The 12723-nt window shown below is 40.2% G+C and overlaps 1 protein-coding gene across 1 annotated transcript; it reads left to right on the top strand.

Moving 5' to 3' along the window:
• Positions 1 to 1720: 1720 nt before the first annotated feature.
• LOC115008394 (immunoglobulin-like and fibronectin type III domain-containing protein 1) lies at positions 1721 to 9159 on the top strand. Its single transcript, XM_029431981.1, is given in 23 exon segments — positions 1721 to 1810; positions 1812 to 1851; positions 2190 to 2323; positions 2473 to 2572; positions 2804 to 2849; positions 2971 to 3154; positions 3262 to 3375; positions 3509 to 3671; positions 3830 to 4102; positions 4270 to 4613; positions 4730 to 4870; positions 4978 to 5119; positions 5261 to 5554; positions 6096 to 6275; positions 6396 to 6524; positions 6613 to 6921; positions 7016 to 7101; positions 7258 to 7450; positions 7806 to 7915; positions 7917 to 8103; positions 8626 to 8867; positions 8869 to 8953; positions 9030 to 9159. Coding segments are annotated over 23 exon segments (3591 nt in total). The 3' UTR covers positions 9035 to 9159.
• Positions 9160 to 12723: the final 3564 nt, after the last annotated feature.

The following is a 12723-nucleotide window of genomic DNA, read 5'->3' as shown; positions in this document are numbered from 1 at the left end:
AGGTTTAGGACATAGACCTGACAGCTTATTCATAAATCAGTTCCCACACTTGGCAAAGCTATTTTCCCCCCTCAGTCAAATATAGTTTCACAGCAGTGCACCAAGTGTAAAGAAAACTGCTAAATATGAAGACTCTTCATCAACTGACACAACTCGTGTATCATTTATTTTAATTATATTTAATATTAATTGCTTAAGTGGCTATAAAAATCTGGGAACAAAAGACTAATGAGATAACAATTAATTAGTAGAGACAGAGAGCTAACACTAGTTTGTACTTGAGTCTTTAAGACACAATAGGATGTTTGAATAACATATATAAAGAAGTGATTTTAATACAAATGGTATTTAACTTTAAATACATGCTTTTCTGGATAATGTTTATTATTGTTTTACTGTATATTTAACAATGCTGATGAACATTTAAGTCTTTGAAATTAAATATGTTGTGATAATTCTAATTAAATTCCTAATTAGTACCTTGTTGTACTAATTATAAATAATGATACATATAATATTTTGTTCTATATTGGCTGAAATGCTGAAAAACATTTTTTATTTTTTTTACATACACTGTGGCTGAAACTTGCTACTACAATAAAGCAATACTGGCTATGAAGTCTGACTAATCAAACATTTTAATTATGAACTAATTAAAGTGAGTAAGGTGGAACTTGATCATCAAAATGACCATTTTAAAGTTTAAGAATAACATTCATTTAATTACAAAAAAGGGAAAAGAGGACTTTTTGACCATTGCCTGTGGAGGTACCTTTTCCATTTCATCCTTTACCATTTCCTAAGATAACCCTAAAAAGAAAGCAACACCTAAATAAAAAGATGGTTATGACTTATGTTACATTTGCAGTCAGCCACTTGCGTCACTTCATTAGTCATGATGGATGTTTTACGAGGTATGTGACCTACTGCCTGAATGTAAAGTATTTTTTGATCACAAGAATTCTTTCATTTATAGCACAGATAGAGTTACTAACTCATGTATCCTAACACCATATAGATCTTACTTTCGTAGTTTAACACTGAAGCACCTCAATGCAGCACACACCCTTATATTATCTTGCCCAATGTTTGTAATTGGAGGGAGGCCTCTCAAAAAGATAGGCTTTACTTAAAAACACTTTAAAATGCATCAACATCTTGTTGTAAATGAAGGAATACCGCCTTAAACCACTAGTTAAACAATGATAAGTGATACCCATTACAGATTCAGACCATCTGGAAGAGATAAACTGCATGTCAGACAGATGGAGATTTACTTATGGTTACTAACAGGTCAAGCCATAATAACAGCTCCAGACTGCATTGGAATTAAAGGATATGTTGGGCATTGACATGCGGAGAGCAACCATATTATACAACCATCAAAGTGAAGACCAATTAAAATGGTATATAAGTGAACTAAACCGTGTTTCCATGTTTAGTATAAAGGCACATTGTGATGTTTTTCCTTTGACAGAGAAGCTGTTGGAAAAATCAAGATGTTTAAAATACGTAGAGCTAAGGAAGAAGAGCCGACTGCTCCAGGGCAGGGTGAGTAATTACCCGCCTTCAAATGCAAACTACTGCCATACAATAAAACATGTGATCAAAACTAAATGCGTACAGTTTCGCCTTTGACTTGATATGAACTTAAATCAAAAACGATCAAATCTTCACAAGTTCTTCATGAATTTGTAAATAATGCAATTCATCTCATTTAATGGCAGTGAAAATCAAAAAGAAGTCGAGGGTGCCTGGAGTTATGATCACCCAGTATGTGGAAGAACTACCTGAAGGCATGAGCACCCCAGGACTTCACTCGGAAACCCATTGCTCTAACTATTCAAGAAGGTAAGGTCACCTGAATGATCTAATGTGGAAATGTGGAACCTCGTTTTTTTTAACGATTTTCTAAGGCCCTTTTGAGACCATGGCATTAACATGCATCTTTAGTGATACGATCGCATTTGGACAGCTCTAAGTACGGGTGTGAGTGCACCCAAGACGCATTGAAGATGCGTTGAGATTCCACCGCACAGAACACATTCAGAGGCGGTCTGCCCACATTCTTGTAGCAGTGCCAGGTGTGAACTGACGTACTTAGAGCTCTCCGCTTGTGATCGGATCGCAGGGTCCTGAACAGGGCCTGAGATAATAACAATGTTGCATTCTTGTTGCCATTTCTGTAGGAAAACTGGCGATCTTCAAAGCCGTCGTGACCGGCCATCCAACACCAAGTGTGTCCTGGCTGAGAAATGACGGGGAAATTAATGAAAGGTACCAAATGGTCCATGATGCAATTGCTGGTGAACACCAACTACAGGTGAGATCACGGACCATGTGTCATAAGGAATGCTATTCAAACAACTTCAAAATCTAAAGAAGACTTGCAAATCAATAAATGCATCAGTGATCAGTAGGCCGTCCTATATTCTTTTGCAGTAATACTGATAATCATGTTTTGATTGATAGATGCCTAATGTATCGGCGGATCAAGCCGACACCTACAAGTGTGTTGCCAGAAATGAATATGGAAAAGCATTTGTTATGGTTACGCTTAATATTATTGAGGGTCAGTTTCTTTGTTACTTTTAATCCATTACAAATTAAATCAAAACGAATTATGAAGATACATTACACATCTGTGTCACTTCACTTCCCTGCTCTTTCATTTCAGTTGGCTTTAAGAAGAGCAGAGCCTTGCAAGAATCGAGGACAGGTACACAGTTTACATGTAATGTATAATAATGCAAAGTCAGTCATTAAAATGAAGGTTGTAATAACGCTGCTGGTTTTGTTGTAGCTGTCAGAGAGACACCTGAGGACTTCAAAAAGGCCTTAAAAAACAAGTAAGTAACACATTTACGAATGGCAAAAGGTACGGGACGAGCACGTTTTGTGTTTGTTCTTGTCTTTTCATACACATGTATGATTATAAAGTGTTAAATAATACATGTTTTCTTTTTGTAGGGTTGACATTGATGCAAAAGAAGATAAAAAACCCGAAATCGATGAAAGATTTTGGGAACTGTTGATGAGTTCCGAAAAGAAAGATTATGAAAGCATCTGTGGTCAGTATGGTGTCACTGATTTCCGTGGGATGCTGAAAAAACTCAGTGAGAAGAAGGTTGAAAGGGAGCAAGAACAATCAAAGGTAAGTTTCAGCTTCATTTAAATGTAAATATAAAGCACGTACACAGCCTAACATGCTGAAGTACAAACTCTTAAACCTTTCGGTTCTTTTCCTCCCAATTGCAACAGGTTGTTGAAAGGCTCTGCAACCTAAAGCCCATTGTATTGAAGGCTGATGGTGATGCAGAGTTTGAACTTGAAATGTCACTTAAAGACCCTACAAGCAAAATCTTCTTATTTAAGGTGAGGTGATGATTCATGTTAAATATTCACTTTTTTCTCTCAATGATGAATACATTAAAAAGCACTGGAAGTCATATTACATATTCTGCAACACAGGCACACTACATATTGCTCCAACGTTTGTGACTTACAGGATGGAGTTATGATTCCTTTTGATCTGGACACAGAAATAAAACATGGACTGAAGCAAGTGGGAAAGAAGTTTGTGTTTAGCATCAATGGTGTTGACCCAGATGATGCAGGATTATACCAAGTGGAGGTTGATGGAGTTAAGATCTTCTCGACGGACTTCAAACGTAAGATAGGCACCAAATTTATGTTCTACACACGTAAAAGTAACGTAAACAATGCCAATATAAAAGTCAATAAAAGCTATGATTGCTACAAGATTTGTCCTGTGACAGGAAATGTGAAATGCCATGTTATGCTAACAATCATTGTGTGCTTCGTCTAGCGCCCCCTGCGGAGTTCTTGGTCAAGATAGAAGACGTGAAAGCAGAGGAAAGAGAGGACGCTGCGTTTGTGTGTGTCGTCTCACAACCCCTGAAAAGGATCAATTGGTTGGGAAAGAATATCCCACTAGAGCAAGGGGAGAAATATGACATCACTGTGTCAGAGGACATGCTGATTCACACATTGGTGGTGAAGGACTGCCTGCCATTGGACAAAGGAATTTATGCGGCTGTGACTGGACTTAAATCCTGCAATGCCTGGCTTATACTGGAAGGTACTGTTTACATATTTTGAATTCCATCTTTCCATCACTGTTCAACACAATTTGATCAAATCATTAAAAATAGCCTGGTACTGTGTATCTTTTGTTAGTGGACAGTGATCCAGCCACAAAAGGAAAGAAGAAAGTTCGCAAAACAACCAGAGCAGGTGGTGGCGGAGCCGATCTTTTGAAGATTGCCGAGGAGCAACAGGCTAAGATACAGAAAGAGAGAGAGGAGCTGATTGCAAAGGCAAAGGAAGACGCAGCAGCAGCCGCCGCGGCTGCAGCTGAGAAAGCATTAGCCGACGCTAAAGCAAAAGCGGAAGCGGAAGCCCAAGCCAGAGCTAAAGCAAAGAAGAAGAAAAGTGTAAAGGCAGAAGGAGGAGAAGCAACCACTGTTGAGGATGAAGAAGAGGATGTAGAAGAAGAACAAATGTTAGCTGAGCACAAACATGAGGAAGGGGCTCCTGCTGAAGTTGCTGATACTGAAGAAGATGAGCCTGTTCAAGAGAAAAGAAAGAGAGTGAGAACCGGCCCACTTGTCCCTGATACAGTCATTGGTATGCATTAGAACATAGTAATTACATTCTAAGTATTGCATTGTTGTTCATGTATTCCTGATCATAGTTCACAACAAAGCTGAATTTCCATTTAGATCCAGGAGTGTACTTCACTGGCGGACTGTCAGATGTAACTGCGATCATTGGTACTGATGCAGAACTGGTCTGCAGGCTGAGCAGTGAGGACTGTGATGGAGTCTGGTATAAAGACGGGAAAGAGGTGAGGAAGAGTTGATAGAGGAATAGAATTCATCTTTAACCTTCTGAGATTTAAGTGTGTTCACGTGTGTGTGTGTGTGTGTGTGTGTGTGTGTGCGTGCATTTCAGATAACAGCTACAGATGATATCTGTATTGTTAAAGATGGGACTTATCGAAAACTGATAATCAAAAATTGCAAAGAAGATGATACTGGAAAGTACCGCTGTGAAGCTGATGGGCGTAAAACAGAAGCTGCGCTAAGTGTTGAAGGTATTGCAATCAGAAACGATCGGAGGTACTCCGACTAAAGCAAAACTAAAGCGGAGCCACTGTGAACATGTGAAGAGACAATATTATTTCAGCTCAGCAACAAAAGATTTAGTTTGAAAAGATGACTGTTTTTTCTGCTAGATCCTCCAAGAATCAACCCTGATGACCTCACTGAGTTCATGAAACCTGTCATAATCAAAATTGGGAAAGAAGCAGCCTTCAAATTGTCCTTCGTTGGCCGGGAACCCATGAAGATCCAGTGGTACAATGAGGGCGAAGAGCTGTTTGAGGACAGCCATACCAGAATCGACAAGTCTTCCTCAGACAGCCGCCTGGTGCTTACCAAGTGCCAACGCAAAATCTCAGGAGAAATTAAGATTAAGATTAAAAATGAATGTGGAACAACTGAGGCCATCACGCAGCTCATTGTGTTAGGTAAGGTTTTTACAATGCATGTTGAGAACTGTATGTTATTAATTTGTACGAAGATTGTATACATAATATCAGATGTGGATACGAGTGTGTTTGTTCTCGTTTCTTACTACAGACAGACCAACACCACCCATGGGTCCTGTGGATATCATTGAAAGTTCAGCAAATTGCATTGACATCAAATGGAAGAATCCCAAAGACAATGGCGGTTCCCCCATCACAGACTACATCCTGGAGCGCCAGCAAATTGGCAGAAACAGCAGGAAGAAATTAGGCAAGATTGGCCCAGAGCCTAAATACAGGGATACTGATGTGGATCATGGCAGAAAGTACTGCTACCACATCAGGGCGGAAACTGATCAAGGCATCAGCGAATTGATGGAGACCAATGACATTCAGGCAGGAACAAAGGGTGAGTCTTCTTACAAGCACACCCAGATGTGTTTACAGTGACGCAAAAACAGTGGCTGATGTACAAATTAAAATAAAAGGCTTTGTGTGGGCCAGTTAAAAAGTTTTTCTTTTTATTTCATCACTCTTTTAGCATACCCTGGACCTCCTTCTATACCAAAAATTGAAAGTGCTTTCAAAGACTGCATCAATCTTGCTTGGTCTGTCCCCACCAATACTGGAGGAACCAACATTTTGGGATACAACGTGGAGAAACGCAAGAAAGGAAGTAATCTGTGGGGCTTTGTCAACCCAGCCGATGAGCTCATTAAAGGTAAGGCCATCGTAGAATTACTGATTAAGTGTTCAAAAAGTATTACAGTTGCCAAGTGCGAATCTGCTAAAGTAAAGAATTATTTTCTACAATGTAAAGTACTTTTTGACACACCAACAGAGAAAAAGTATGCAGTGAAGGATGTTGTTGAGGGCATCGAGTATGAGTTCCGTGTATCAGCTATCAACATTTCTGGTGCTGGAGAGCCAAGTGCGCCTTCTGAATTTGTGATTGCAAGAGATCCAAAGAGTGAGTAATAAGATGATAAAAGCTATATTGGTATTATCTCAGTGGTTAATTGCCCAAATATCAATGTTTTCAATGTTTACACTTTCAGAGCCCCCTGGTCAGGTTATTGACCTGAAGGTGACCGACTCCACTTACACCACCTTATCCCTGGCCTGGACCAAACCCACGGAAGAGGAAGGGGTCCAAGATGAAGCCAAAGGATACTTTGTGGAGCTCAGACCTGCAGAAAACATAGAATGGGGTCGCTGTAACTCTAATGCTATCATTGTGACCTCCTATAATATTATGGGTCTGAAGTCTATGGCCATGTACTGGGTAAGAGTTGTAGCCACCAATGAGGGTGGAGACGGTGAACCTCAAGACTTGAACAACTACATCATCGCAATGCCTCCTCCAGGTAAGTCCTTGGAAATTGTGAACTGTTTGCAGTCAGAATTTGATACGTTTTACCTCCATTTATTTACGTGAAACTCTTCCCACAACTTTCACAGTGAGACCTCACTTCACCGACAAAAAAATGAAGAACCTTATTGTAATGAAAGCTGGGGACTCCGCTCGAGTCACCTTCAACTTTCAGGTTCAGTATAATATACATACAAAACTTGAGGAGCATAAAAACACCAAGTTGTTTTGTTCAATGTCCTGTTTGAAATGGCAGATTAGACACTTGTCTGCTGCTCTACAAAAAAAGTAGACACCCACATCTTAGTCATGTATCTACTGTTGTTGGCAGGCCTCTCCCATACCAGAGATCAAATGGCTGAAGGACGGCGTTGCTGTCGCCAAGCATGTGACAGTGAGCAACACAGACACGTCATCGCAGTTAATGATCTCCTCATCAGAGCGCCATGACACTGGGATCTACACAATCATTGTGAAGAACCTTGTTGGTCAGGAGACCTCAAGTGTTGAGATAAGAGTCACAGGTACAATGAAAAAGGGACATTTCAACTAATCCGTAACAAATAAAAGTGAAACGAGCACCAAAGGTTTATGGATTATGTGATTTTCTTTTTAAAGATTATTCACAAATTGTTGGGGCTTTTGAAAGAAGCAGAAAGGGCCCTCATATTTCCAGAATTATTAATTTTCCAGTCTTTAAAATGTTAAGGACATAAATAAAAAGAAGTCAGTCCTGAATAACAATTATTAAAATATATACAAAATCTTGTGTGTACTATATTTTGTGTACACATTTGGACTTAGGGGATGCTTAGGGAACGTTTAAAGAGAGCAACACTGATAGCAAGATGTTAATAATCCTTTCCTACCTGTTTCTAGATGACCCCAAGTCTCCAGGCCCCGTGGAGCTGGAGGAGAACGTGCCAGGAACAGTGACAGTCTGCTGGAGTCCCTCTCCAGATGAGAAGAAAGACGACAGGCTGCACTACACTGATCACCAAGCGTGATTCCGTTAAGCGTAATTGGCAAACTGTGGCAGACCATCTCTTCAATAACAAGTTCACCGTCATCAACATCATGCCTGGAACGCAGTACAAGTTCCGGGTCTATACCAAGAATGACATGGGGCTTTCCAAACCCTCCGAGTCACCGATCTGGGAAGTGAAGAGAAGAAAAGGCAGGTTTCACATAAGTGATGCACAATTCTGTATTTCGCTAAAACAATTAGTTTCTTATTCTTATTTATGTGACAAATCAAGCTATTTGAACACATTACTTTCGGCTCGGAGAAGTTGTCATGGGTTGAGATGTTTGTTACCTTTTGAAATGTCATAAACTAATCACGAAAATAACTGCCAGATTAATTTATAATGACAATAATCGTCAGTTGCAGCGCTAGATTTGTACAAATTAGAAAAGATGGATGTATGTACTTAATAGGAGCATAATAGGAAACACAATTTTAATTTTAAGTTAAAGTTACTTTTTAAAGTTAAAAGGTATCTCTGCAATTTTGTTTCCCTTATGTACATGAAATGCACAATTAAAAGCATTTTATATTACCGTATATTCCGCTATAGACACTGAAGAGAGATAAATGAATGAAAAGAAAATGACTATAGAGAATACAGCAATGGAAAGTGTATCCATCATTTTGTATGACACCCCGTTAACTTTCCTTTCTCTTGTGTCCTTCCAGAAACATTTTCTGTGAACCTTCCTGCCTCCAAAAGCTGCTGCTTTGAGACGCCTCCCTCTTTCTCTGTTCCGCTAAAAATGCACAAAAGTCCAGAGAGCTACGAGTGCTACATGAGTTGTGCAGTGACAGGAAACCCCACACCCTATGTTACCTGGTGCAGAAATAACATCAGCCTCAACACCAACACTAACTACTACATCACTAACACATGCGGGGTTTGCTCCATGCTGATACTCAAAGTTGGGACCCAAGGACAGCGGAGATTACACCGTCACTGCAGAAAACACTCTGGGCAGAGCCGAGTGTTCAACAAAACTTGTTGTTGAAGGTAAAACACACTCAAATGTATTTGTTACAACTTGAGTCCTCTGGCTATATGTGTTAATGATTCCCTCCTTCTTCAGATTAAGGCGATGCAGTGGGCCTGAACTCCTGACGACGCCTGTTCCCTTTAAATTAATGGAATATACAGTAAAGCTTTTTTTGTGAATTACTGTATTAATGTGTTATAATAAACTGTGGAGAAGAAAATAAAGGATAAAAGAGTGAAAGAAAGAAAAAGAGCTCTTGATAACAAATGTTTTAAAGCACCAATAACAAATGTGACGGATTCAAACTAGACTTTGTAGTAATTGAGTGCAAATTTTACTCTATTTATTTACTGGATGCAAAGAGCACCTTAACAAGAGACATCCAAGATTTAACGGTAATTATATGCTAATCTTGCACCCATACATGTTTATTCATTGACCTATTTTCCCCTGAGCTGTGATTGTAGTTAGTTTCCTCTGCTAAAACAGAAAAAATGCTTCTCTGAAGATACAACCTTGTGGAAAATTGAAGATATGACAACATGGCTATAATTAAGCATTTCTTAGTGTTTTGTATGTCAAATGTTTGAATCATTAATCATAATGCCACAATGTAAATACATTCTTCCTGTTCAGCAGAAACGGTTTTACTTTCCTATCTTTGACCCTTAATCAGGAGCATGTCACTTGATGAGTCTAGAGGCACTGCAGTGGCTCTGTGAGGCTGTAAAGAGGCACTGCAGTGATTTGAACTAAATACAAAATCGCTGGTACAAACGGCTTTCTCAGGCGGGTAGCTGGCGTCTCCCTTAGAGATAGGGTGAGAAGTTTCGCTGCTCCTTTGCGTTGAAAGGAGCCAGTTGAGGTGGTTCGGGCATCTAGTAAGGATTCCACCAGGGCGCCTCCCTGGGCGGTTCCAGGCACGTCCAGATGGGAGGAGACCCCGGGGAAGACCCAGGACTCGGTGGAGAGATTATATCTCCTCACTTGGAACGCCTCGGGATCCCCCAGTCGGAGCTGGAGGATGTGGCCCGGAGAAGGGAAGATTGGGGTTCCTTACTGGAGCTGCTGCCCCCGCTGACCCAACCCCTGGATAAGCGGTAGAATGATGGATGGGACACTTTAAAATGTTGACCTAATAATGGCCCTGGATGAAGTAACTGTCTGTTCCAAATTTAATTTCAATTAATTGCCGAGACATTTCATTTAAAACTACAGATGTCAACCTCATAGTGGCGCTAGAGAGGAACGTTCAGGGGATCTACACAGTCATTAGGATTCATCCTCAGGGCACCATGAATGTATTCAATCAATTTGAATGGCAATATATCAGATTGTTGCCAAGACATTGCACTAAACTAGAATGACTGCCTTGTGGTTGTAAGCCTCCGCCAACCAGACAAGTTGCATACATTTACATTTACATCCATGTCTCTCCAAAATCATCCCTTTGAAATGTTATCCTATTACACATTTGTATGAGATTGTCATAAGTAGCTTGTGAATTCCTGAGTTATGGTGTTCACAGTGACCTTGCCCTTTGACCCCCACATCAGTTCATCTTTTAGTGCAAAAGGGCGTTTGTGCCAAATTCAAAGAAATTCAAGAAGAAGTTCCTGAGATACCGGGTTCACGGCGTGGAGGCATAAAAACAAAAGTGTCAACATCATGGTGGCGATCCTTCCAAAAGCTGTTAAGATATTTCAAACTGGAGCAAAGTGGCAGACCAACAGACAGACGTTGCCATCCGTAACCCCAATATTTATTGTTGCCTTCAGGTTCAACCCAAGCATTCATCTCTCTGCAGCACCAAATGCTCTCCGCAAAAAATATCAATTTCTTTTATATAGGTGTAAGATACACTAGGTTTTTTTAATGTTGTACACCAGGGGTGCCCAAAAGGTTGATCGCGATCGTGTAGTGCGGGTAGATCGCGCACCGTTAAACGGAACCCCCGCGCCCCCAGAACGTTTTTTTCTTGCCTTGCGCATTCACCACTATTTCGCTCCCGCACACACACCTAAAGTCAGAGACAGAGCGGAGTAAAGGAGTGGAGTGAACTACGCACCAGCAACCCCCCCCTCTTGGTTGCACAAACCGCCGACTGCAATACTAATTCAGTTTACCACGTAGCTCTGGCGTACTGCGAGGCATTTATTGTCCCTTTCCATTTTGTAACTTCACATGCACCGCTTCCGCTTTGCCAACCGTCACATGGCTTCAAATTTCTCTTTTACTGCGAACATGTGTTTGCAACGCTTTGAGAGAATATTGCACGTCTATTATGGAAAGTCATAAATGATAAAAATGTAATGGCCATGACTAAAGTGCAACCTTGCAAACAACTAATATTGTCAGTGGCCACATGGCATCTTGTTATTTAAGACAACTCTTCACTGGGAGTTTATTGTACTAGGCTTTGACATTTAAAAGCTTCTCACCATATGCCAATAATATATTGCAATTCTTTCGTTGTGACACGCTGAGGAAAAACATTACACATAGTGGCTGTTAACATACAGTACAAATGAGCTTTCCTTTAATCCGACAAATTATAAACACCTTGTTCCTTTGACAACATAAAACCACGGACGCTGTCGATACTTTTTAGTAATTCTAGTGCAGTTTGATTATAATAACTAATAAGGTTGATGCAGAATACTTTCATCTTATTTTTTTTATTTTTTTAAAGGTTGCAATACACACACATACGGGGTTAACATTGTCCATGTTGCATAGCATTGTGTTGAGTAATGTAAGGTTGTTTTGCCATTGTATTGCAGGGCAGAATTTAAAGCTCCTGACTTCAGTGACCTTGTGCAATAAATGCCTTCAAGAACATCAAGCCTCTCATATCAGCTTCCCATGCCTGAGAACAGTCATAGTTCCCGGGCCATGCACCTACTTTTATTACACCGCTTGAAATATCCACACACACACACATAATCGTGCTCAAACTGAGCATAGCTTGGTTATTACTAAGAGCACAATGACTGTGGTTGAAAGTGCCAGCAGACTCCATGAGGAATCTGAATGACTTCTCACATGTAAGGTTAAATCCTCAAGGTCGTTCGTGTGTTTAACAGATTCACAGTACATGTCACAAAACTTTTCAAGCAACACTGAGTTATTGCGTTATTGTGTACGTGTGTAACTGACTGATGGCGTTACAGAAACACTGGACATCGCTGTGTCTTTTACAATGCAGATGACTGCCACGCTGTGCTCAAGCAAGATAAACAAGATAAACATAAATCTTATTACCTGAGAATCCAAAGCTAGCCAGTGGCAGTGAAGTAACAATAACCACGGCAGTAATAAGAAGAACTGTAACTCCTTATTTCAGCCATCTATTAAAACAACAATTATCTCACAGCTGGTCATCAGGCTAATGAAATTGAGAGTGCAGCCATGTGGTTAACAAAGCCCCCATTAATTCTAATATTAAGAATGAGTACCATTAAATCCCAGAGGACCTGCCACCTGTAGATACAGATCATGGAGTGGGATGTGTTCGTGTTTCTCAGTTCACCTCAGACACCCAATAAACACTTTGTATTTTTAGTTGGTGTCAATTGGACTCATTAGTCAGTCTAAATATTAATATAATGTTTTGTTGTTCTCGTAATTTCATTAGTGTGTCACCACCGGCATACTCGGCTGTCAACACATAGCTCTGGTTCCAAGTGCGACAATACTGACTGACATAAGTGACGAATCTAACCGCCAAAAGAAAGACGAAACACAAATTGAAGAAAGGATACCCCACTTATGCATCGACACCATT

Source organism: Cottoperca gobio, chromosome 5, assembly GCF_900634415.1.
Source record: "Cottoperca gobio chromosome 5, fCotGob3.1, whole genome shotgun sequence".
Taxonomy (NCBI): Eukaryota; Metazoa; Chordata; class Actinopteri; order Perciformes; family Bovichtidae; genus Cottoperca; species Cottoperca gobio.
Note: the sequence above shows the minus strand (reverse complement) of the source record. Positions and strands in the feature narration are given on the sequence as shown.